Source organism: Podarcis muralis, chromosome 8 (assembly GCF_964188315.1).
Source record: "Podarcis muralis chromosome 8, rPodMur119.hap1.1, whole genome shotgun sequence".
Taxonomy (NCBI): Eukaryota; Metazoa; Chordata; class Lepidosauria; order Squamata; family Lacertidae; genus Podarcis; species Podarcis muralis.
This window is the reverse complement of record NC_135662.1, coordinates 45,411,306-45,438,646: the sequence shown is the minus strand read 5'-3', so window position 1 is coordinate 45,438,646 and position 27,341 is coordinate 45,411,306. Positions and strand designations below refer to the sequence as shown.

At 42.6% G+C, this 27,341-nt stretch overlaps 2 protein-coding genes across 3 annotated transcripts in view; both read left to right on the top strand.

Annotated features, from left to right (window-relative positions):
* The window catches only part of RBBP8 (RB binding protein 8, endonuclease), a 43,387-nt gene extending 42,112 nt beyond the window's left edge, over nt 1–1,275 (top strand). The window contains exon 19 of the mRNA XM_077933100.1: nt 740–1,275. Coding sequence (XP_077789226.1) covers nt 740–837 — 98 coding nt within the window. The 3' untranslated portion in view covers nt 838–1,275. The remainder of the gene's footprint in view (nt 1–739) is intronic.
* A 14,906-nt stretch (nt 1,276–16,181) lies between these two features.
* Nucleotides 16,182–27,341, top strand: part of CABLES1 (Cdk5 and Abl enzyme substrate 1) — a 52,557-nt gene continuing 41,397 nt past the window's right edge. For both annotated transcript variants that reach the window (XM_028737186.2, XM_028737185.2), the window contains exon 1: nt 16,182–17,390. In XM_028737186.2, coding sequence (XP_028593019.1) covers nt 16,705–17,390 — 686 coding nt within the window. In that variant the 5' untranslated portion in view covers nt 16,182–16,704. The remainder of the gene's footprint in view (nt 17,391–27,341) is intronic.

The window sequence follows — 27,341 nt, the reverse complement described above, 5'->3', positions numbered from 1 at the left end:
GAGGTTTTTTCATAGGCAATGGACAGATTCTTTCCATTTTATGTGTATGAATCCTGAAATGAGAAACTTCAGTAACATTGAACTTATTTTCAAAATAGTCCTTAAACTTTTAAGAAAAACTTTTCAACAGAATCATATAATTGTAGAATTGTAGAGTTGGAAGGGACCACAAGGGTCATCTAGTCCAGCCCCCTGCAGTGCGGGAATCTTTCACCCAAAATGTGGCTTGAACCCACAACCCTGAGATTAAGAGTCTTAGGCTGTACTACCCAAGCTAACATTTCTCCACTATTTTTTAGGAAATGGTAATGATTACAGTGGTACCTTGGGTTACATACGCTTCAGGTTACATACACTTCAGGTTACAGACTCCGCTAACCCAGAAATAGTACCTCAGGTTAAGAACTTTGCTTCAGGGTGAAAACAGAAATCGCACAACGGCAGCATGGCGGCAGCAGGAGGCCCCATTAGCTAAAGTGGTGCTTCAGGTTAAGAACAGTTTCAGGTTAAGAACAGACCTCCAGAACAAATTAAGTTCTTAGCCCGAGGTACCACTGTATATTGCTTCTAACATTAGACTTTTCGTATGGACACTTTTTTACAATTTTTAATATAAAAATTTTAAAAGCCACTTAACACTGAAATAAGCAGGACTTTCTCCCAGCTCTGTTTGATAGTGCTTTCTCTTGCCCAAATCATGTGTTGAAATTTCGTTGTGTCTTTTTTTTTTTTTTTTTAGGTTACATAAAAGAGGACCTTGCTCCCTGCCAGCGTCCTAAAAGAAGACAGCCTTATAATGTGATGTTTTCTCCAAAAGGCAAGGAACAAAAAACATAACTTGAGGAATAACCTTTTACAAATTGATAAATCCTTTCGTTTGTTTCCATAAATATTTAAAGTCAGTGAAAAAATAAATCCATCTGAAAATCATGGTACCTAAACACAACTATTTAATGTATATATATTTTGGGTTTTGTATATATGTTTGTGTCTTGTCCTGATTTTGCACCTTGTAGTTTGGAGGACCTGTTTTCTGTTCCTTTGGAGTCTGCAGTTCATCTCCCTACTGGCTACATTTACATAGTGTAAGTTGGTGTCACTTTCGGGGGCCAAGCACATTGCAGCTGCTAACTTCAGGTCTAGGAGATTCCTGTGAACTTTAGTTGGAACTTTAGAGGGTGCTTCCATGTTGCACTGGATAACTTAAATAATTTGTAACCACTTTCCTTTTGTAATAATTTTTGGAAAAAATCTAATAAAAATGGATTTTCTTAACTATGACTCTTCCTACCTGCTCTTTCCCAAATCTTTTATTTTGGATTTAAATACTTATTTGTCCAACAGGTGCATTAACACTCTTAATTTAGCAGATGTATTATTAATCCTACACCATCATTACAAAGCCCCCCTAACAAATACAGCAAAAATTTGAGACAAAAATCTGGCTTGCATGCCACTGCCTATGGTTTACCACTGGGATGAGGAACCTGTGGCTCTGCAGATGTCCCTGAACTACAGCTTCAAACATCCCTGACCATTGGCCACTCTGCCTGGAGCTGATGTAAGTTGATGTCCAACAGCATCTGAGGACAAGAGGTTTCCTATGCCTGATTTAACTACAGACCAATAGGAGACACCTGGCAAACCAATTTTGGGCCAAAGGTTCCCCACCCTTGTGTGGCATGGGCGTAAAAGGGAGGAGCAAAGGAAGTTGGGAGCCTTCCCATTTGTGCAGTGAGAACAAGCCATAGTTTGGCTTACCAGGATGTGCAGACCACACCAAGCCACTTGAGAAAAAGCATCACTTACATAGGAAAAAAACTCAACTACTGGGAACTTTAAAATGAATACAATAATTTTTCATGCTGTTCAAAACTATTAAATGCAGTGTTCCCCATATCAACACCTGAATAAAATGAAAAATCAGGCTGCTAACATAATTATTAAATCATTACCACTATGACTAAAAAAGTATTCTAACTACTATTCATACTATCTATCCAATTATTTTGTGCTAAAGGTGGAAGATTCATTTAAAATACACCACCACCTATATTTTCGTGTTCCAACCTTTGGCTCCTTTGTTAATTTTTTAAGTGTAGCATGTGCTACACTTATGCTATCCTCTGCAGGTTGTTCTTCCTACAACGTATCTCTGTTGTTGTTTAGTCATTTAGTCGTGTCCGACTCTTCGTGACCCCATGGACCAGAGCATGCCAGGCACTCCTGTCTTCCACTGCCTCCCGCAGTTTGGTCAGGCTCATGTTTGTAGCTTCGAGAACACTATCCAACCATCTCGTCCTCTGTCGTCCCCTTCTCCTAGTGCCCTCCATCTTTCCCAACATCAGGGTCTTTTCCAGGGAGTCTTCTCTTCTCATGAGGTGGCCAAAGTATTGGAGCCTCAACTTCACGATCTGTCCTTCCAGTGAGCACTCAGGTCTGATTTCCTTAAGAATGGATGCGTTTGATCTTCTTGCAGTCCATGGGACTCTCAAGAGTCTCCTCCAGCACCATAATTCAAAAGCATCAATCATCATAATTCAAAAGCATCAACGTATCTCTAGATGCTTCTTAAAGCTGCAGTCTTATATGCTACCTGAGCTCCTGCTCAAGTAGCATATAAGTTAGAGTAGAAGGACTATGAAGAGTTGAGCCTGAAAATATTTTCAATGGGTATTTGCAGTAACAGAAATGAATCACAGGACTGCATGTGAGATCAGTAAATTGGTGCACCAAATTAATCATAATCTCATCAAGATTGCTCCCCCCCTCAGTGTTTTATTAATGCCCATGATCTGCAGTGGTAACATAGGGGAGGGGAAAGATCCTGGAACTGCATGATCACAATTCTGGAACTGATTTTTTGGGGGGGAGGGGGTTGCTAATCATTTCAGCTGTTTATTTTCTCAGGTCGCTATAGACAATCTGGTTGTAAAAGTGCCACTATTGGTTTTGGACCACAGATGTGCTCCTTCGAAACCCCCTGCTTACACCAGAACTCAGAAGAAATGGGGTGCAGTGCAGAACAAACTCATGAAATAATAAAGAAATGAGGCTGGGGAAATTAGGAGGGGGGAGAGCAAACTAACGAAGCCATTTCTGCATGTATAGTGTAATGTATCAGATACTGCTGATACCATGTGCTCCATGATAGTGAGAAAAGTTCTAGAATCCTTCTCCTATAGGAGGAGAGCAAAGAGTCAGTAATAAAAACTACTCTAAGAATGACTTGACCCTCTGTCCTAAACCAAACCACTAAATTATTTACATTACTTTACAAGTAACCTGAACTAGATAACTGACACCATGGATTACCTAGGAGGTGTAATTACTCTGGAAGTTCTCTTTCCACTCTGGAAAGAAAGGAACAAATTGAACTTGGGAAGCTTTGTCTGATTCTGAAGGACGCGAGTTCATTTGAATGTTCACCCCAGGATATTCTGGGGGAAATACTTTTACAACAGACAGAAATTAAAAGGTGAACTCACTTCCTTCAGAATCAGACAAAGTATCCACACCATACCTTTAAAGTGTTTAAAGCATTATCATACCACTTTTAACTGTTATGGCTCCCCCCCCCCCCGAAATATTTACAGCACCCTTAACAAACTAAAGTTCCCAGTATTCTTTGGGGAAAGTCGTAGCAGTTAAAATAGTATAAGAGTGCCTTAAATATATGTGTGGGTATGAAAGATAGCTCTGCACAAGGTTGAAATTGTCACATTAAAGCTCCCCTCTTTTTTTGTCTGACACTGCATGAAACTCACAAAGAAGCACTTCTTTTCTTGGTGTGATATTAAGTTAAGTAGATACCTAGTTGTACAGCACTTCCTTGTGAGGGTTGAGAACTGGCTACAGTATATGGGGGGAATCCCATTGAGAGAACTGCGGTATTCATTTAGAAATGGTAGCCTGAGATTGTTTTGTAAATATAGCCTTCTTTATTGAAATATTTGTTTGAAATACTGTTCATGAGCCAGACAGCTAGTAATCCCTTGTCCTTTTTGTCTATGTTGCTGACATCTGTTTGGTCTAGATGCATCCTTGCCACAGTATTCCTTTTCCAAGGCTAGTTTTCTAAAGGGGGGTGACCTTGGTGGTGTGGGGACTGACAGGAAGAACAATGAGGTACCGAAGAAAAGGGCTGGGTGTGACACACAGGCTGTCCTGCATTCCGTGCTAACTTGCTCCCCTCAGATGTGCTGTCCCACTGCCGGAGTCAAAGGAATATTCACTTGTGCTAGCAGACTGAATTCAGAATGTGAAAAGCCTGGCAAACTCACTGAGTTATCAAAAGGTGGGCTGAACAGTAAGACTGCTGAAAATAACACTGTCAGGAGACAAGAGTCCTTGGGTTAAGTAGCCAGACAGCAGGTGAAGCCAGGCTTCCAACAGAATGAAACTACTACTGCAGCTAGAGCATAATGAACATGCTTTTTTATTTTATTTCTTTTTTTAAAAAACAGCCTGAAATAAATTTTGCTCCACCAAGTTGCTAAGCAACAGCCACCAGAGGGTGCAACCAGAGGATAGCGGTTCTTGGTATTACAGCACCTAGTGGCTTTAAAACACTGGACCAGTTAACCCTTAACTTACACTTGTTGGAATGGTCCTCTGACATTGCTATTCCAACAAACCAGCAGCCCACTTTTTACACCTTTTAGTATCCCTTTGTTCACTGTATCCTGAACATCCTTTTTATTTATGAAACAAATAAATATGCCAGTCATCTAATTCTTGGTGTTCATATTAAATTTTGTGTAATATTGACATTACATAGCCCATTATGTAAGTTAACATACCCTCTGCATGGAGGAGTATCTTCCTCTTCTCCTGGCCTGGCCCTCACATCCTCTCCACCAGTGAGTAGCAAGGAGATTGGCTGATGCTTTGCCCCTTGCTCCCAAAAAGCTGCACCTAGAAATGCAGCTGCTTCGCATAACCAAGGGTGGCTGGCTACAGAGCTGATTGAGCTATCATGTAGCTATATTCAGAATATGATTCTGTGTTTTAAACTCAAGTACCTCAGTTCCCTGCACCTGTTTGCAAGGAGCGAGAAGGAAAATGCAATTATTATGCAACACTTCAAATGTAGAATAAATGCCATAATTAAAGCTGGTGTGTATGTTTAGGATACTCTTCACATTCAACGCGGAACTCCACATTAAAAAGGTAAAGGTAAAGGACCCTGACAGTTAAGTCCAGTCGTGAACGACTCTGAGGTTGCTGCGCTCATCTCGCTTTACTGGCCGAGGGAGTCAACGTTTGCCTGCAGACAGTTTTTTCGGGTCATGTGGCCAGCATGACTAAGCCACTTCTGGCGAAACCAGAGCAGCACACGGAAATGCTGCTTACCTTCCCGCCAGAGCGGTACCTATTTATCTACTTGCACTTTGGTGTGCTTTCGAACTGCTTTGTTGGCAGGAGCAGGGACCGAGCAATGGGAGCTCACCTCATTGCGGGGATTCGAACCGCCGACCTTCCAATCAGCACGCCCAAGAGGTTCAGTGGTTTAGACCACAGCGCCACCTGCCACATTAAGGGAACCCAAAGAAGGTAACACACTACAACGTTGTATCTCCCTCAAACATTTGAAGATTGGAATAAAAGTTGGTATTTATGTTCAGCACCCTAGATAAATTGCAAAACAACCTGGTCTCTAAAGCACTATACTTTACTAACCAGTATCTCTGCTTGCACTGAATATTGGTTGGATTTGGCAGACATACATTAATGGATATTCATGCCCATCATTTCTCCTCTAGGAGACAACTAGTGTAAGTTAAATACAGGTTGCACATTTCAATAGCTTTTGCAGTTACACTAACAATTAGCTTTCAGGTTGACTTGACCCAATTGTCTTTTGGCCTGTGCAAAACCAATCTGTTCTTCAAAACTTAATCTACACATGTAGTGTAGTTGTGCTTAAATGTACAGCTATGAACAAGCCTTTGGTCTGTGCATGCAGCCCCCATGCAAGAAATAAAACCAAGAAACATATACCGGTAATTGTAAAAATGGAAGGAGATACCAGGAATGTATCTAAACCAGAGCTTTGCAAACTGTGTCACAATGTTAGTATGTCGGCTGCAGTGTGTAGGTGTGCCAGGTGAATGCTCCCCACACTCTTCCCAGGGCTGGAAAGGGGTTAGTTTAACCTCGGGTTTGCTAGTAAAATTGAATTATTGTATCGCAAAATGATGCATGTGTCACCAACATGAAAAGTTTATAGAGTCCATTCCTTACAGACAAACTTGCTGTTTGCTTTTTCAATTTGTTTCAGTGCTATAATCATAAGCTTGGGCATTTTTTTAAAAAAGTATGTTGAGCTTGCCTGTACAATCATGAAAATTATACTGTCTACATCAGGATCTTTTCCACCCAGGAACACAACACTGGCAATTAGAATAATTTGGCCACTAAAGCAGCAATCCTATGTACTTGGAATAAGCTCCACCCAACTCAGTAAGACTGGTTTACAAATGAATGCACATAGAATTTGGCTGAATGACAAATAAGTTATAATCTCTGAATTGGTAGCCTTAATTTTCTATTTCATATATAGCAACAGCAAATCCAGTTATGCATCCTTCTGTAGCCAAAACAACAGTAACAACAATAGCCCAGTGAGGACTGAGCATGCTCAGTGGGCCCAGAATGCTAAATGACTGGAAAGAGATGGAAAATACAGGGGGAGAGAGAGAGAATAGAATGGCAGATTCTGGAGGAATGCATGGCTGGCTGGCTGCTCCCACCCATGAACTTCACACTATAACATTTTGTTGCAGGTCCAATTTGTAGTATGCTGCAACCCCTTGTCTCAAGGGTTGGGTTTCTTCCGACAAATATATAAACTATGGCTATGCTCTGTTGTAGCCATTTGCGCTATTTGCTAATCTTCTGCATGCAAGATAAGTAAGTTTTGATCTGAGAAATGCCATCAAAATAAGCTAAGCAGAGAAAGAGGTAAGTTACATAGGTGTGCCAAGGCTGCCACTTTTTTTTAATTTAAAAAATCCCTTTATTATGGCCAATCAAAATGTCACAGAATAGTGAGACAGTTTTTGAGTCCACCAGGACACATCATCAAACTACAGAGAAGGATGCTGAGAAGCCTTTACAGATATCTCCCTAGGGAGTTGTGTTGGGACCACACACATAAGTGAAATAGTGTAAAGTGGGGTGAAAGGTAAAGGTAAAGGGACCCCTGACCATTAGGTCCAGTTGTGACCGACTCTGGGGTTGCGGCGCTCATCTCGCTCCATAGGCCAAGGGAGCCGGGGTTTCTCCTCAGACAGCTTCCGGGTCATGTGGCCAGCATGACTAAGCTGCTTCTGGCCATCCAGAGCAGTGCACAGAAACGCTGTTTACCTTCCCGCTGGAGCGGTACCTATTTATCTACTTGCACTTGACGTGCTTTCGAACTGCTAGGTTGGCAGGAGCAGGGACCGAGCAACGGGAGCTCACCCCATCGCGGGGATTCGAACTGCTGACCTTCCGATCGGCAAGTCCTAGGCTATGTGGTTTAACCCACAGTGCCACCCGCATCCCGTTGTAAAGTGGGGAGCACCCTCCAAAAAGCCTCTAAATGCCTATTTCCCCCTGCTCTCCAACTCTTCCTCTCCAGTCCAGACCAAAATATCTAGAGCCGATGCTTTGAGGCTGGCTGGAGGCTGGAGGTCGTGTGGAAAAGCGATATTTTCATATACTATAACGATGTTACAAAAAATGCCATCTAAATTATCTTTAAAAAATGAATTGCTATGTATCACTGGCAAAAAAATATTATTTTGCTTTGCCTGGTCCAGCCACTGGAAACTAAATGTAATCTATCTAAAGGAATATAATCTGCATTTTGTTTCTTATGTTCTCCAGCTTCAGATGTAACTAAATAAGCACTGAGGACACCTGCTACTTAACATTGCTGCTTGAATGTGACGGGAGGGGTGAAGGGGGTGGATAAAAAAAGAAACCAACACCTTCACAAAACTTCAGTAGCTATCATTTCTTTGCAATTGATAGGAGCATTTCCAATATACCGCCATTCAGATCGTCAAGAAAGCTGATATGAAAAGTAGACTTGCAGTTATTGCTATGCTGTAACAAACCATGGAAGATATATACTGTACTGATATATAGTGAGACTTAAAAGTAAAGAATTGTTTGATCTAAGTGGAATGCAGTGAACTGTCATCATTCTCAATGAATGCACTTCAGAAGACAAAGTGGTCAGCCTGGGATGGGTCTTTTTCTCTCTTGTGTCTTTGTCTCACACATAGCCCAACAAAATTAGAAAGAAGAAAACAACAAAAGTTACCACTTGCCCCAGTAAGACCCCTTACTCGTTAATATTTTCAGAATTTATCTTCCACCTCCACTGCCTGTTTCTTACCCGGCAGCTGCCCCTCTCTGTCGAGAAGTAATGTTGTCCATGTCCTCCCCACCTAAAATCTATGCACCACTGCATAAATTCTGGAACAGCCTTTATAGAAGGGTTGCCTGCTGGCATCTTCAGGCTTGATCAGCCTTGATCAGAGGTGTGTGCAATGACAATGTGGTCAGGGCCTCTCAGCCATGAGCAGTTTGGCTGAGAAAATGAAAATGATCCTATTATTATTTGATTTTATTTTACGCAACGTAGGCATTGAACCACAGCAAGTATCCCTGCCCCTGATGTTGTGCCTGCCAGGGATCCTCTCTTTCTGGTGCCCATGCATGCAGCTTGAACTTTGTGCATATAGCTGTATGTGTGAAGGCTTAATTGTTAGCTGGAATCCAGATTGCATAGGTTCCAGGTTGTATCATGACATCAGAGGTGTTGCCCTGCATGGGAGCTAGAATTCCTGAAGAGGACTAAGGTGTTGAAAAATCTTCATTTTACCTGTAAATCACCATATTTATTTAGGAAGGCAATTATTCATTGGAGTGGGGGGTTCTTACAAGGGCAGCTTTATGTCATTTTTCTCTTTTTCTTTATAACTCAATAGCTCCTTCGCTTGAATTGGTAGCCTGGTAGGCCACCATGTGCTTCCACAATGCCATAGTTAGAATAATGCTATCATGATGCAACAGCATTCTGAATGAAATTGGGGGAGGGGGAGATGGGAGCAAATTAAAGAGGGCAACAACAAAAAGTTTCTGCCAATGCTTGTCCCAGTAAAATGCTAATTCACAATTGCTTAAAATAACATCTTGGATTTTCTTCCAGCCTTCCCCCCCCCCTAATTTTTTAAAATTTTGACTCAGTGCTTATTTTTATATATGCACCACTGTCTCCCTATCTACAATCTGACCATGGTGTACAAGCATAGATGGGGAGAGCATAGGCGATTTATTTTTATGTTTTTAAATAATGCACAAAACTGTAAGGAACTCTGCTGAGATGCTAATTAAAAGGTACAGGAGATACTTAATCAGCTAATTAGGATGTCTACTGCACAAAACGCAGAGGTGACCAGATGTTATAGCTCACAGGTAGTAATAAATTTTAAACAAGAGTCTAGAGGATACAGGAGATGCATTTCAATGCCGATTCAGGAGGTCTCTGTACTTGAAAGCTTGGAGATTGATGCAATTAGAACTTGTTTTTATATTCGTATTCAGCCCCTCACCTCAACAGACAAAGCTGTCCAGTTCAAGGAAGACAATGCATAGAGAGATTCATGAAGCCTAACCTTAAACACTTGCTGTTTTCAAAACAAAGCATGCTCACGCTTTAACCCCCCCCCCCTTATGTCACTGAGTGTATGCTGCTCTGATGCAATCAGAACATAGTACGCTACTGAGACAGTAACAGGATGAGGTAAGTAGCAGAAATGCTACTTATGGTATGTATATTTATGTTTTTACATTATAAACTGCCCAGTGATCCTTGGATGAAGGGCAGTATAGAAATTTAATAAATAAATTATGCTAGGAACACACTCAAATGGTGGGAACACACCCAGATGCATTGGTCTAGTGCTGCCAGGCAATTACATGGGGATTCCAAATCAGAGGCAGCACAGGCACTTCTGCTAATGCAAGGTGTGCAAGCACATATGTGCAGAATACCGGATGTCTCAACGTGTGGGTACATGGGGAGAATTAGATAGAAAAGCAGTACGTAGTCTCTATCTGGTATTCACCTCAAATGAACAGACATGGAAGTCTGGGAAGAACTGCTAACAAATCTAACCAAGATCTCGATAACAATTCAATCAGCCTTGAAACCCCAGCTGACATTGTCCTCAGCAATGAATGGGATTCTGGAAGGCATGCAGACCTTACAGGATTTGGTCAAAAAAGGATATGCCCCTTCCAAGCAAGACTGTTATAGAAGACTATCAGAACGACCTACTGGAAAATTCCCAACTTACTATATCTGACCCTGACCTGCAAGCAAAAGGCTTCAGAGGGGAAAACGGATAAGCCTGATTCAGTAAGAGACAACAGCAGATCAGTTTTAAGAGTAAAAGCAGTAACCCAATTTTAAATAGTTCTACTCCAAAAGAGACTTTTCAGTCTAACCTTGATTACTATATCTATATTCTATAGATTACTATACTATATTCAACTGGCCGTTAATACATGTAGATAACTCTTGGAAGGAAAGTTCAATATCAATAGCTGGGAATGGAAAGAAGGGTCTGGGGATTTGACGTGTTCATATTTATAACCCTTGGGGGGCAGGGGAATAAGAGGTGTTACTGAATTGTCCTTCTCTTCCTTGGAGTATTGCAAAACTCTTTGGTCTTTGCTCCCTAATTTTGCAAAATATAATGTGTATAACAGTATGTTGTTTGGAATGGGAGTTACCCCTGTAAAAGCACATGACCCCAACTAACTTCCACTCCACCCTTTTCAAACACCATCTAAACTGTCCCCCCCCCCCCTTGAGCTGGTTGTGTTCACCAACAAGGCAGAACAATTGTGTCACACAAGCACAGAATCCTTATGCTAGCATATCCTTGACCAGGAATAGGTTGACAGTCCAGAGTGATCTTATTACTGCTCAGTGGACATAAGTATTGACTAGGATTGAGCTGCAAAGTGCACTCACTTCTTCTGTCCCCAGATTGTTCACTCTGTGCACATATATTGTTTAATGTTTACATAAGGTGCCACAAGACTCTCTGTTGATTGTGATACCAAAAAAGATATATTTATTTAACCAAACATGCATGCAACTTCAAGTAAGATCAGCATAAACACTGCAGTAGGATAAGTACATATGCCTGACAAACACACAAAGGATAAGATTATTTCTTCCCTGCTTACCATTAAACATAAAGATATTTTAAAATGGATCATTCCATTGCAAGGCAATTTGAGGTTTGATTTCATGTTTGTATAACACAAGCTGACCAGATTTGCTCATTCCAACTCTAGAGAAACAAGTAATGTGAGAAGAATGCATGGCAATATTTAGCTATATACATAAATATATGGAAGAGGGCATTATTATTTCAACAACAAACTTTACCCCAACAATCCAAACACGGTCTATCTACTTTTCCAAAAGTAGCCTAACTGCAAACATAAACATGTGAATTCAAATCACACTAAAATAAAATAGACATTCCATCTCAAATTGTGATACTGTGCTTTGCAATGTGACTTTGCACACAGTGTATGTTTTTGTTCAAGATTTTATCAATTAGTTACATAAGGGCTGGGTGATGTAACAGGGTGTGTTTGCACGGCTGCATTCCTTGAAAGGGAGAAGTGAACCACCTGATTATACTTGACAAGCATTGCTTCTAGGTTACATGGGTTAATTGTGCACTGAAGGTGAGACCTCAGTTCAAATCATTTTTTTGTGGTAGGGAGTTGATGTCATGGACTGTCTAGATGCAGAGGAGTGGTGGGAGGCACTAGCTGGAGAACATCCAAGGGAAGAAGGCTCAAAGCCAGGGGAACAATAGTGGAATGACAATGAGTGGTCAGAGGGAGAAGACGGAACAGACTGGGAGAAGGAGGTGTTCAAAGCTGAAGAGGTAACAGGGTTTAGTGAGCAGGAAGAGGCTGTGGCAGAGGGTAGTTCGGAATCAGAGGCAGAAGCAGAGGCTGGAGAGGAGGGGGGCCAAGAGGCAGAGATCAGGCAGACTGCTGAAGAAGCCAGGGAGTTTCCTCCTGCTGCTGTGACCAGCTCCCCACCCCCAGTCTCCCAGAACCCACAGAGGTATGAAGAGGGCAGAGCAGAGGCAGACAGGATGAAGGAGCCTCAGATTGCTTGGGAATGAACCGGGGGAGGAGGAGCCTTCAAGAGCAGGGGGAAGGAAGGGACTTTCAGTCCTTGCAACTGCCTCATTGGGGCAAGACGTACTGGGAAGAGTTGTGCTCACTAGGCCTGACCTGTTTTGTTTCTTTGAATAAAGTGTTACTTCACTTATACCTTGTGAGTTATAGCATACACATATGTGTGAATATGTGTGTATAACAGAATTGTTGACTAAGTTCAAACAGCATAGTTATTAGACAGCAAAAATAAAAACAGAACTATAGCTTGTCAATTGTGGACAGAATATTTTACAAGTGCATTTAAGGTTTCCTAATCTTCCAGAGCAGTTATCCTGCAGTTAAGAGAAAATCACAGACATGCTTGAGTGAGTTGCTTCTGCTGTGTAACTGTTCCATGAAAGAATGATTCCTTCCAATGTCAGCTTACACAGGAACCTGCCTTAAACTGAGTCAGAACATTGGTTCATCTAGTTCAGCACCGCCTATGGGTCTGCCCATACCGCAGCTTAATGTGGACTTGAAAATCCAAATTGGAGAGGGAGAGTCACATTGTCTGCACGGGAAATCCTCAGATTCAGGGAAGAAAAAATGTGGGACAGCCATAGTTGGGAGAAGAACACTGAATGGCCAAGGGAGAATTAAAGACAGTACAAGGGGTTCACAATGTATGTACAGACTGTGTATGGACGGGCTCTACATCGATTGGTGGAGTCTTTTCACTCTACCTGGAGATGCTGGTGGCTAAACCTTCAGCCTTTAGCATGTAAAGTCTGTGTTCCACCACTGAGCTAAGTCTGTCATCTAAGGAGTTATTTCATTTGTAGTTATCAGCATGTTCCACGTATTGTCAAGCTGTTCTTTCCCAGTCCAGTTTAATACCAATGGGACTCAAACTGCAGACTCTTAACATGCTAAGATTTTAGAAGAAAGCTTAGTGAGTTGCCTCACTTTGGATTTTGATGTTAAATTTTAATCAACCTGAAACATTGAATTTTAAGCTTCTTAGACCTTTATGTAGGTAACCAATTTTCAGCGTGTCAACGGCCCTGGAGAGAATTCACTTGCTTCTGAGGCCATGACTAAAGGAACAGTAGATTAAAAATGTTATTGACATCTTTGTGAGATTGTGATGACAAGTAGAATATTAAATAAATGGAATATCTAGTTCAAAAAAAGGACATGATGATATAACACTAGAAGCGTCCTGCTGCACAACACCAAAGACCCATTTAGTCCAGCAGTCATTTCTCACAGGGGCCAACTGGTCCATGAGAAGCCCACAAGAAGCAGAACTTGGATATAATAGCACTCAAGGGGTGTGAAAATACAATTACAAAGGTTTTAGTTTTGTATCCAGAAGGTATCACAGCATCACAAAGATACCAAAAACTGGAAGCTAGAAAAAGTTAAGGCTCTATATTTCTGTGGTAACAGAAACATGTGAGAGAAACGTGTTGGTTGTCAGATGGAGCTGGAAATTGGGGGAATGGTAGCATGTGGGTGAGGGTTACACAGTCTTGTTAACAATTCCTTTTGGAATGTGGAAATTGCTGAGTGAAAGGAAGTAAGGGGATAAGGGAGTGAGGCAATGCAAATCAATTACTGCAGAACACCCATTTTGTCACCTGTCCTCTTTTCCAATGCACCAGATCTACTCTACATCATACAGTGTAGATCCAGTGCTATTTTTGTAGAAAAAAGGGTGCCAGAATTCACCAGAAACAGCTCTTAGAATGGCAATGGCGCCCACCTGAGAGGGGCCAGAACTGAGTTCCGGCGAGTTCCAGCTGCAAAAAAAGAGTTATTGTAGACCAAAACAAAGATTAGAAGTCACAGCAGAATATTAATCACTTTTGCTACACAGGTGATCTTCAGAGATGTATGCTATTATCAAAAGCCCTTGCCAAGCACAACAGAATAGTCATCTTTGGCATATTCTTCATGCTAGATACCTGGGGTATGTGATAAGAGCAAAGTATTACACTTTAAAGAATAAAGCTAATCCATTAAAGTGTATCATTAAAAGCTGTCTGCTGGAAGATGTGGGAGGCTGCAGAGAGACAAGAAAGAATGTTCAAAATACAGCATACATTACCACACAAATGACAGCTTGCCTGGAGTTCTCAACAACCTCCCTCATACTGTGAGAAATGGAAGCATGGATGGTCTGTCCATGAGACAAGTGGCATTAAGATTGTGTTTCGGTGATATGGTAAGGAGTACGATTTTCTTATATAAAGAAATAAATAGACATTACCTCACTCAATACTGCTAAGTGGGTAAATGCTGTTGAGTGTGCGGCAACTTCCGATGTATTTCAAATATCAACCAATTGCCAAAGTACCAGTTGGTAGCTGTGACCATCCCAGAATGTGCCAACCAGCCAACATGTTGCAGATTTGCACTGAGGAGTCAATGAGGCCACAAGAGAGTGTGATTATGCCTACAAATCATTTCCTTCCTCTAAGAACACATGGAAAAACAAACACAAAAAGCTGCCTTTTAATGAGTCAGACCAATAGTCCATCTAGATTTCTACATGTAAAGCACATGCTCTTGCCACTGAACTACAACCGATATCACAGAGAGGGATTTGGCAAAGATTCTGACACACAGCCAATTGTCTGTTTTTTCTAATAGTAGATTGGCAAGTTGTGGATTTCACATACTACTAAAAAAGTCTAAACAGTCTAAACTGCAGTTCTAAACTTGCTTAGGGTAGTTTCACTGCTATCAGAAGTTCTAGGGTTGGCAGCCTGAGAGCATTTTCTGTAGCACCTGCTAAACTGCAGAATTCCCTCCACACAGAGATGCGTCTGACACCTCCATTGTATAGCTTTTGTGATTTGCTAAAGACACAAGGCTTTTTCCTGGCCTTTGGCACTTGAGATATATAGTTATAACCAACCTATTCATTAGATTGTAAATTGTTAACTGTGTTTCTTCTTGTTGTTTTTTACACTGTTGTAATTTGTCCTGTGACCTTATGGTGAAGGGTGAGTAAGAAATATAAATAAAAATGATAATACTGTGCAGTTAAGGGAATGTGGCATCTTTAGTCATTTTCTCCTCACTCCCGGGGACACAGAAAGCAGCAGGGCAGGGTAAGGAAGCCCATCAAAATGATTTTGTGAAAATTAGTAAAAATATTATACCAAAAAAATGATGGTCTGAGCTAACTGAAGAAACCTGGGACAGCTCAGATGAGGAAAAAAAATCTATTTCCCTGTATTCCTTTTTCTATTTTAAAAAAGGTTTATTGAAGTGGTTTGCAGCCCTCCTGAGCTCTTAAATTATATACAGATAATCCTTACATTGGGCTGGATCAACTTTTCAATAGCGACGAGCATTTGATTAGCAATTCAATAGAGCCGTTTCCCAAAAATAATCTAGTACCCCTTTTGAGATTTTACTCTTACAAGAGTACCCTTTCTCATTCTCTCATAAAATTTGGGGGTAGTTATAATACTACTATTTTATCTAAACATTATGTAGTAGAGTAAAATAAATAAATAAATAAATAATGCTGTGTACCCTTTGAAACCCTTTCACGTACCACACTTTGGGAAACACTGCAATCGTTTCTAAACAGAGAACACCCAGCACCTTCTGGATAGGGTGTTTATTAATTAGGACCAGAGCCTTCAGGTTGGGGGTGGATCTTCATAATTAGTGGTCAAACGGGCAGCTGCAGCATGACCTCAACAATGTCGGGGAGGGAAATGCGCCACGCAGCATATCCACGCACACTCTTGTTCACGAAGGGCCCCCTGAGGCCTGTGAGGAATCCACGCGTTTCTACACTCCATTAACTCCTAGGTGCCCGCCCTTTTTATTCCTGTTAATGTAACCTCCTCAAGGCCATGTGCTGTGGCACAACACAGGCAGACTCCACCTTCCCTACTTCTCCTCCTACCAAACACGCAGCGGGTGAGGGGGGGGAGGAGAGAGAGAGAAAAAGAAAGGTTGAAGGCGCTTCCTTAGACTTGGACTCAGCCTCCTCCTCCTCCTCCTTTCTTCTTCCTCCTCCCCCTTTTATCCTCCTCCTCCTCCTCCTCCAGGCCGGAGCTTTTGTTTTTCTTCCCAGCTTTCTGTTTTCCACACGTGATTGCTGTGTTGTTGCGCCGAGCGCTTGGCGGGGCGAGTGTTACCTATAAAAGCCAATAACTTTGGCCAAGGAGGGCGGGGGGGGGGGGGAGAGAAAAAGGCTGGAGCAAAAGGACGCGAGGGAAGGAAGAGGAGGAGGAGGCGGCGGCTGCTGTACAAAGTCGGGCGTGCTGTCCATGCAGGCAGCCGAGAGGAAGGAGGGAAACATGCCATGCCTGCCCCGACTCCCCTCGGCTGCGCGGCTGCGACTCCACCGCCCTGCCGCCGGGTGCTGACCCTCCGCCCGCCGCCTGAGAGCTCGTGCCTATCGCGGCGATTATTACTCTTGCCCACTCCGAGGGCGGGAGAGGCGGCGGCGGGCGGGCGCGACAGACAATGGCGGCGGCGGCTGCTCCTGCCGCCGCCAACAGCGGCAGCAGCAGCCCAGTTCGTGCCAACAACGGCGGCGGCGGCGGCACATTCCACCAGCAGCTGGAGCCCTGCCTGAGGAAGCCGCCGCCGCCTCCGCCGCGCATGGACCCCCGGCGCAGGCAGGCAGCGCTCTCTTTCCTCACCAACATCTCGCTGGACGGGCGGCCCGCCGTGCCGCAAGACGACGAGGGCGGCGTCGGAGGAGGAGGCAGCGGCGAGCAGAGCGGCGTCGGCGCTGCAGCACTGGCGGCCGCGAGGGTGGCTTCTGCAGCAGCAGCCTGCAGCAACGGCAGCGCTAGGACTCGCCACAGCCTGGGCGCTTTCCAGCCCGTCGCCCCGCAGGCTTACCCCAGCGCCTCCTGCAGCGGCGGCGCCAGGCTCACGAGCCCCTCGAGGGCGGCTGGGCAGCAGCAGCAGGAAGAGGAGGAGGATGAGGACGAAGATGCCTTCGCTCCCGTGCAGGTGCCCGTCGCCGCCGCCGCCTTCCTGGGCTCCTGCGGGACCCCCTCGGCGGGCGGCGCAAGAGGTCGCCTCAACTCTTTCACTCAGGGAATCCTGCCCGTCTCCTTCGCCAGAGCCGTCCCGCAGAACTATTGCTGCCTCGAGCAAGGCCCTGCGGGCACCAGCGCCTTCGAGCTCCAGAGGTCCCGGTGAGTGAGGCTCACGCGTCTACACCCAGAAGGGGCTCGGGATCTCTCTCTCTCTCTCTCTCTCTCTCTCTCTCTGTGGTTCCTTCAGGACTCCCTGAAGGACTTGAATTATTTTCTTAAAAATAAAGGGCCTCCACCTTCTGAAGTGAAGTGCCAGGATTTAAGGGGTTCTTGAAAAAAGTTCACTCCTCATCTAAGATGCATGGGGGTCGGTTGAATTATTGGTGCGGGGGAAGCACTCTGTGCATGCTCGAAGGCACTTCCTTCTGGACTGTGGTTTCAGAGGCACTAGGACAGCCTTCGCCAACTAAGTGACCCTCCCAGATGTTCTGGATTGCAGCACCCATTAGCCTCAGCCAGTGCAAGGAGTTAAGAACATCTGGAGGGCACCATGTTGGTGAAAGCTGCGTTAGGGCTGCTCAGATGATTAGGGAGCTGAACTGTAGTCAAAACTCTGGGTAAAGGGATTAGGCGAGCACATACCAAAGATCATACAGTAGGGATTAGTACTCATTAACGCCTTTAATTACACTGCTGTACTTACAGCCAGGATGGTAAGACAGTTGCTTTTCTTTATGGCCCTTCTGCCCGCAGTATGTCTCTCTATGAGAATCTAATCCACTGTGTGAACGGAGAAAGATTTATAAGACCTTGTTTGTTGTGAAATGGAAATATATATAGATACTTCTCTCGTACTGAACTAAGGTGAGGGACCAGAAGAACTATAGAGTTCAGATGTGAGATGCTTCTGTGAGATATGGATATCAATTGCTGAAGTGTACAGAGTGTGCCACACGGTGTGCCACTTGCTGGAGAGCTTCCAAAATGTAGACCTGAAACCTCCTAGGCAGGAACCAGACTCTTGTCCCCTCTGTGTTCTTTGCAAAACCTGCATGCTTCTGGCAGTGTATAAACATTAAATGGTTAGATTACTAAACTTAGACTTAATCTACAAATTTACTTCATCACCATGCCTCTCTGGGTGCTGCGCTCTGCTTTACTTACTTGGGAGCCAGGTTGTGTAATTTATTTAGAACTTATTTATTTCTATTAAATGCCCACTTATCTGAGAACTTTTGATGTTTTCTGCCTTTTCAAATGCAGTTTTTTTCACTATCTCTTGAATACATAGAATTTGGAGTAGTAGGAGGTGATGTGAGAAAAACACACCTGGGTGGTAGGAAAATACCTATTACAGTACAAAGTTAGAGACTGAGTGGCCACTGTAGCAGAGGATTTCGCTCATTGGCGGACGGTTGGACTACACGACCCTTGAAGTATGATTCTAATGTTTAAGAAATGCATTTGGCAAGGAATACTATCCTTTTCTGTGGAAATGGTTTGCTTGTTTGGCATGCTCACTACCATACTACTGAAACCCTATGCACTTAATATAAAACAGATGGATCTTTTCTTATTTAAAATGCAAACATTTTTACAAAAATAGGAACAGTGCTCAAAAGTTTACAGGCAAATCATTTTCCATCTTAAGTCAAATGTTTCTTCACAATAGTCTCCCTTCCCTGCTCATGTAAGTTGCTGCACCTTGCTTTGACATAAGCTTTGGTGACATTGGTGCAAAGAGGCTGTGCTGAATTCCGTTGGTGCTTTGGGGATAGTTTCATCGACTGAACAAATATTTGGGGTTGTTCTGGAACATCTTGTTTTGTGCCGGTTTTTTCCTATGATCAAAGTCTGACCATAATATCTAAAGTGCTCTCTAGGGTTAATGGAGGATGCTCTTTTTACAAATACCATATGGTCTACCAAAACACATTAGAACTTTCTCCATCTAGCAACTTGTCAGAGCCTGAAACTGCCCTGAGCGACTTTCTGAAGCATTGTAAAGCTTTTCCATTCAGGTCAAGGTTTTTGATGTTGATAGTCACTTGGATGTTTTGGGATCTTTTATGCTTTTAACTGAATTTAGTGAAGCATTTCACGTTTGCTCTTTAGTCTGTTGGTTTCTGCCCCAAGTTTTTAAAAATGAACAATACTACATCCTATATACAAGTGTCTGGGAGTTAGCTCCATTGAACACAGTGGAACTTAGTCTGAGTAAGAGTAAACAGCAGTGCACTGTTAAGTCAAGCCACAGACCACTGAAAGGACTGGGGGCTTATGGTCACCCCACAAGGATGGATAAGTATCTCACTGTCACCAGTTCAGAGCAAGGGACACCCGCAAAACATCCTCTAGGTAGCCCTGCTAGAAATGTAATCCATCACGTTGGTGTAGCTTGTTTTGGCTTGAAGGCTTGTGCTTTTAAGTAAATACTTTGGGAAGTGTGTGTTGTTCTGGAGGGGTGAGATTTTCTTGTGTGCTGCTCCGAAATGCCTTTAAAGGCATGCTAAAATGCTAACTAGATGACCAAAGGACAGCCACTCCTCCTGTTTTCCAGTTTTTGAAGTTACACCTAGAGCCATAACAAGCCCCACCTTTCTTTTCTGCTCAAGAAGCTGGTTTCATATGACAAGTAGAACATCTTCCATGTGGCAAGAGACCATGTTGTCCAACCTTTGTATGCTAAAAGAGGTTGTTTGGGGAACCTCATTCTCAACCCCCCCCCCCCACTTTTGTCCTCTGATAAGCTGTCAGAATGGTTTTTTAGCATATTACACAGAGATCACTAAATTCCTTTTCTTTGCACACCCTCTTCATTCCAGGGGATTTTAGTAAAAATAATTAGAAGTAGGGTGAACATCTCTGCAATGTAGAGGTGGAAAAGAGGTGGAATACAATCTAAAGCAGGACCTGTGGCCCTGCAGCCAACATGTCCTGATAACATCTGCGTTGTCACAGGTTCTCCATCCCTGATGTAAAGTAATGTACATGCATTTATTAATCAGCAGCATTTTCTTCTGACTGTGATCTGTCTCTGAATCTGATATCTTAATCCTTCGTTTATTCGCGGCTGTTATCATGCATTACTCATGAGTTGATGCACCGCCCCATCTCTCTCATTCTGCTATTCTCCAGCATTGATCTCTAGTTAATAGGGAGCTGCTACAGCATGTTTGCTTAAGTGTAAGCATTCTGTTTACCTGTTTAAAAGATTTTTTTTTTTAAAAAAAGCTGTCTTGTAGGCAGGGATTGATGAATAAATAACAGGCTTCAAATGACAACCCTGCACGGATAGCTGGTTGTTTTTAAGCAAACCCGTTCCCCTAAATGCTTTGAACATGATCAGACCTTAACAAAACAATTAACAGTGGAGCAAGCATTCAGCTGCTGCAGGACAATTCAAGCATTACAATTGAAATCATATAATTGTGTCTGGGCCATGATAGCAGTCCAGGCTGATCTGAATACAAGGAATAAGAAGGCAACACAGTGTCTGTAAGCTACAGTTCTTATCATAAAATTATTTATTTAGTAAAATATAAACATTGCACTAGTAAAAAAACCTAGAAGTGATCATAAACTAACTCCTACCCCTCCTTCCCCAACTGCACCACTATGCCAATTATTAAAACAGTGAACTGACAAAAATAATCAGGCAGAAGGAGAGAGAAAATAACAACCAAATGCCTCGGAGTGAAGGAAAGTCATGGCATGTCACTGTAAATACAGTAATGTTGGCACCAGGTGGACCTCCCTGGAAAAAGCATTCCCAAACTTTTGTAACCACAGTCCTTTTCTGGGAGCAGGAGGAGGGCCTCCAATGACAACCTAAGGTTCTGGACAGCTTCATACTGGAAGAGATGATCTGTAAAGTACTGGAGTCTGGAACTGTTTAGGGTTCTATAGCTAAAACAGCACTTCGAATAGCGGATGTCAACGCATCTGGGCCAGAACTGGTATTATACATTTAGACTGCCTTGTTAGAATTAGGCCGCTGAATTCTGCACCAGCTGCAGTGTCTGAAAAGCCTTAGCATAGACGACTGAAGCCAGGTTATCAAACTCCAGATAGCTGGTAGACAGTGCTCTGTGCCATAGCAGCCACTTGTACCTCCAGTGACAGTAATAGATGCAGACACCCGCCTACCTGAATCTACAAGCTTGTACCTTCAAAGGGAGTGCAACCCCACCCATAATTGGTTGAACATTATTTACCCTGGTAGCCAAACCATTCTCTATCTCTGCCTTATCTGGATTGAGCTTCAGTTTATTGGCCCTCATCCATTCAAGCACTGTTGTTACAGAGGCACATGAAGGCAGATTTATATCTTGTACACTTGTATAGGAATTCACGTGGCACAGGTGCATTTTTTTATTATGGCTTCTCTCCTTTGTCACAGTGAGGATGCCTTTATTTATTAATTCCTTTGGGCAACAGACCTTGTTCCCAGTTTACAGAAAGGCATCAAATATTTAGTCTAGCTGTAAATACTGGTTTCTGTTCAGCATTGTGCCGGTGAAATCAGTGGAATGTCTTGTGTGCTTTTCAGAAGAGCCACAAGAACAGCTACAAATGGTTATTGCTGCTTACACTTTCCCACCTTAACTGTTGATCTGTAGGGACTAAAAATAATAATCTGCCATCAGCTGTACTTTTACTTTTGAAAAGTGCATTTCAGCTTCATGCCTACTTTCCTGCCGTCAGTGTCTATAATCAAAATTGCATCATTTATACTGTGGGAATTTCACTCTCTGTAAATGACTCCCTGTTGTTTTGGACTAGTATCAGTAGTTTTTTTTTATTGACAGTAACTATGCTTCTGTGTTTACTATCTCTGGTGTTGTTCCATGTCTAAAGTGATATATGGCATATTTTCCTTCAGGCGTTATCAGCTAAATACCAGCTGTAGTCATGCATCATGGATATTGGTTTCTTTACATGCTTTGTTTTGGAACTTGCTACCTTCTAAAGAAAAGTGGTATCTGGAGTGTGACATCTACATAAATTTTCTTTTCTTTACTGGTACTTCTTTCACTATTTCTCCAAGACTTGAATGTTTATGTCATTCGGCATTGTTTTATCTAATTGTTGCTTTGTTTTTCATAGCAGGGAAATCCTTACTAAACTTACAAGTGAGAAAATCCCATAGAACTGTGTGGGACTGACTTCTGCTTAAATACTGTATGCTTAAGACTGCACTGCACTGGAAGTTTCCAAGCATAATGCAAATTAGTCATTCTTAGACTGCAAGAAGCATTCACAGTCATACTTTTCGATAGGAAATGGAGGGAGAACAGCCTTCTGCTCATAGAGAAATCCCCTGACAGAACCAGCTATGCCAGTAGAATATACTGATGATATATTAGTTTGCTTTGGCTTCAGCATGTTCTTATGTGATTCTAGCAACAGACTTCAAAGTGAAACATATAAATTGTAAATGACTCTTGAGTTTTTGTTTTCCCTTCACATTTTCTTCTGTTTGGCCGAACTCAAGCATATGCGGACTAACTTTAGATATTGGTGTCTTCGCAAAATAGTGAACCTTTTTTATTTAGATTCCTGTTTTATTTAGATTCCTAACCCAGAACCAGACACAGAATACAAATTAAGTTCTTACACTGCATGAAAATAGTTTTGTTTTGTTTTAAATCACCACATCCTAACAAAATACCAAGTAAAACTTTCTCCACTTCTCATTTCCTTAGCAACATGTTTCAGTTGCAGACTGTGGAACAAGGTGTCATCTAGAGTTTATTTCTTGGTGACTGAAATATTTATTGAATTCTAAAGCCACGAGATAAATATAACATGCCAATAGGAAGTGAAGACAATGGATTTCATATTTTGCATAAAGTGTTGATATGCTTTCCCTGAAAGTTTTGCATTGTAGACCAGTTCACAATAAAGGTTGTTGCCTTCAGATCAGTGAAGGGTGAGGCCTGTTTTCTGTCTTTCAGGTTGCTCTTAGAATCAGTGTACCTGCAGAGACGAGCCCTTGCCATTCTTATTTACTGTATTTTACAGATCAGTTGACTGTGATGAAATGGCAAACATACTTTCTAGTCATTAATTAGAATACAGTAGATTAAATCCGTGAGGATTTGTATGTGAATAAAAACAACGCTTCTTAAGAAAACAGGATCATTCCTTTGTTTTTAGGCGAAACATGCACATGATGAAGTGGGCACCATCTTAAAAGAAGTCTCTGATGTGAGATGTGGAAATGTTTATTTTAAAATGGCACTACCTCCCACTTGGAGTTTTTTTTTTTTATTAAAAAAATCAGACTCCAAAGAATTTAATCACTCCCTTTAATAGTGAACTAGGGTGCTGAGTACCAACTGAAATGGGCCAAAACAGAGCTACTGTGAAACAAGCGGGAGGTGTCAGTTTGATTTGGGGAACCCCAAATGTATTAAATAATATATTTTAAAGATATGTGGGGGAAACCCACCCACAAACAAGCCCATGAGGACTGAGCATGCTCAGTAGTCACTGGCTGTTTAGTATCAGTTGGAAAACAAAAATAGAAAACAGGGGTGATGGAATGGAGTATAGTGAGGAGAGTTAAGTTTGGAACCCTTAAAAGGAACATTTACTGTTAGGCACTGAGAACTACACAGCAAAAAAAAATGTGGCAGGTCTCACGTTACTATTATTTCTAGTAGTATTATTAGTAAGCCACCCTTTCTCCAAAGATCACAGGACCGTTCACAACATAAAAATACAAAATGAGAACACTGTTATGTACTGAAGTTCTCACCCTGGGCCAGCAGGGGGATACTGTAGATAGTTATGCAAATAAGGGATCGAAAGTGACGTTTAGTGATTGGATAGTTTTAGAAAATTGTTACAGTTACATTGTACTGGAGTTCTATATAAGCAGGCTGACTGAACCCTTCAGTTCTGTCCTGGCCTGTGAATAAATAAGAGCTGTTTGAAGAATCGCTGTGTCATCTGATATGTTCACCCACAACCTAACACTGGTGACGAGGATGGGATGGATGGACAACAGAGCACAGCCAGATGCAGCCACCCTCTGAGCGGAGCTGAATTACTGAGCTGAAACACCGAGCGAAATCACTGAACAGAACCAATTCAGAGCTCACTGTTCTGGCTAGAGCACTGTGTTCCATCCATCGCCTCCACATCGGTATCTGAATCATGGCTTCACTTGTGCCTCTACCGCCATTTGCGCCAGCCTCTGAATCATGGGACTCCTACCTCGCTCGGTTCAACTACTACCTCCAAGCCAACGAGCTGATGGAAGTATCACAGGAATGTAAGCGGGGCCTATTCCTCAGCCTCTGTGGACCTGAGGTGTTCGAGACGGCCCAAGCATTGGTTGCGCCTGTAGCAGTCCAGGCAGCACCGTGGGACATGATTAAAGAGAAGCTCCACAACCACTACGTGTCCAAGATTGCTGCCCGCCATGCGTTCTGCCACCGGAACCAGGCAGAGGGGGAGTCAATTAACAACTACACCGCCGCCCTCCGACAGGCTGCAATGCACTGCGAGTTCCGAGACTTAGACGATGCCCTGATGGATCGAATCATCTGCGGGGTCCGGGACATCCATCTGCAACGGCGTCTCCTTGCCAAGCCAGACCTCACGCTGCAGAAAGCCATTGAGGAGGCCGTGGCTTCGGAAGCTGCCGAACGCTCCCCCCAGGAGATCCACAAGGCCAGCAGCCCGCGTCTTGCTAGGAAGCCAGTTCCAGTGCATCATGAAGAGGCCAGCAGTGATAAGGCATCCTCCAGTGAAAACGATGACGTGCACCAGACAAAGCGGGAGTGCAGGAAGTTCCAAAAGAAGTCCAAGGGCCAATCGGAATGTGCCGGCTGCGGAGGCCACCATTCCCATGCCAAGTGTCGATTCAGAGATGCCATCTGTCGGAAGTGTTCCAGAAGGGGCCACATCGCTAAGGTCTGCCGATCGGCTCCGTCTGACACCCCCCCCTTCACCGACTCGCAAGTCCAAGTCTTCACTCCAGTCCGCCAAGGAAAGCTGTTTCGCTCTCACCAACTGCCACTGCCCGTCTGGAACCACGATTGGCCAAACCGACTCGCCTACACGACGCAAGCTGAATGTCACTTTCGATCCCTTATTTGCATAACTATCTACAGTATCCCCCTGCTGGCCCAGGGTGAGAACTTCAGTACATAACAAACACAGAATACATAACAAAAAATAAACAAGCAAAACAGTATCACCCCTATAATTAGCATATACACATGTGACACAAATCTTATTCTGTTTCGTGGGGGATGTAGTTCCTCTTTTTGGGACTGTTTCAAGTGACTACCCCAGTGTAGTCCACTGAGCACTTTTATAATACTTTCGCAGTAAATTCCCCACCAAGAATTTTGCATTCTTCAGAGAGTCAAATTGATTGATGAACTTAATTTTTCAGTCTTATTCACTTTATCTAGTTACATTTACTGTGTTTGAATTTTCTGAGTGATTTAGATATAAAATGAATAATTAAGTATGCACATTCTTGGCATAAACCCAAGAAATACTCAACTCAGGGGCAACCTTTTGCCCCTTATAAATGTGGAAGCAGTGCCTTGTAGGCAGACAAGCCTTATCAGCAGGATGAGTAGGTGCAGCCCTGAAATTGCTTGCCGAAAGACATTAATGCAACTCAAGGTGAGCCTTTAGATAGACATTATCAAAGAGAAGCCATGTGAGGATTAGAAGAAGGGGAGAATTGAAAGAAAAGGGTCCGGTTTTTCTTCAGTCATTTGTTACGCTGTATGCTTTTTGACCTTGTAATGTTCCTGCAATTTGAACTTCCAGTTGAAAGAATTGATATCTTTGGTAGGATCTGTTCCATCCATTATCAGCAAAGTAATACAGTCACTTTTTGTGACCGGCTACATCATGCAAGACCTGGTGCACTGTGCATTTTTGTTTTCACAAAGCTTCTGAATATGCTGTAAAGCTATAATCAGAGTTCCTTGTCTTTTCTGTTTGTGTTAGCAGTTTAGGTAATTACATACTGGATTATATTTAACATACTAGATTATATTTAATTAGTGTGGTTTGGGTTTGAGTTGTGCATGTGTTCACAAGAAATAAAATTACCAGCCTACTCCCCCCCCAAACACACACACACGCACACAGCCCCCGTCCAATAAAGCTGTTGATGTTTTTGTGTATAAGAAAGGAGAGGGGGAATTGCAGTAAATTCACTGTAAATTCAGGGTGCATTTAGATGGTTTTAGTGGAGTTTAAGATGCTTTGTTTCACTGACACTGCTAGAGCTTAATTCTGAAGTCCTGCCTTTAGAACCTGTCTCATCTCTGCAACATGGGATGCTACAATGAAGGCAAGAGTGCTTTTGAGTATATCCAGACTGCCTTTCCCTTGCTACTGAGTAGTCACAACTATTTGAACACCTGAGTTTCATCAATAAAGGTTTTCAAGCCAGATGTTTTCAACCCTTAGGAACCTATAATCAGTGTTAGAAACTGAGATACGAAAGCTAGGAGCTAAATGACAACTTAAACTTAGGTTATGGGCACAACAGCAGAATGTCTATGTGCACTTTTTAAATAACAAGAATACAAAGCTGAAAATGAAATATTATGCTCACTTTTCACATGGTCTAGTCATTCTGCCCACCGCCCTAATATTCTTAAGAGGGTCTCTTCTCCAGTCTTCAGAAAGTAGCTGGAAGTAGGGAGGCAGAAATAGGCCCTCCTTTCCTTTCACTCCGCAGTTTTAATCTGAAATCTTAGGTGCACTACTCTGCCCAGAGCTCAATGGGAGTTTTGAACACTGCCTAGAATGGATGGAAACAAATAAATGTTTTTCTGTTTGCTTAGAAATTTGACATTCCATACACCTAGGATTTCAAGTACATCTTTGCCCCAGCACTCTATTGATTGCCATGGTCTGTCTGAGGAATATTCTTTAGCAATAGTTTTTATAGTTTTTTGTCATTGTAAAAGGGACATGTTCCTTTTTTCTTTTTTCTTTTTTGGAAGTGCCTGTTTTCTCTCTAATTTAATAAAGGGGTATCTGACGGTGAATAGTTTTAATCTCTCAGGCCTCTCATATTTTAATGGTGTGCCATTTAGTAAATTCTTTATATTCTCT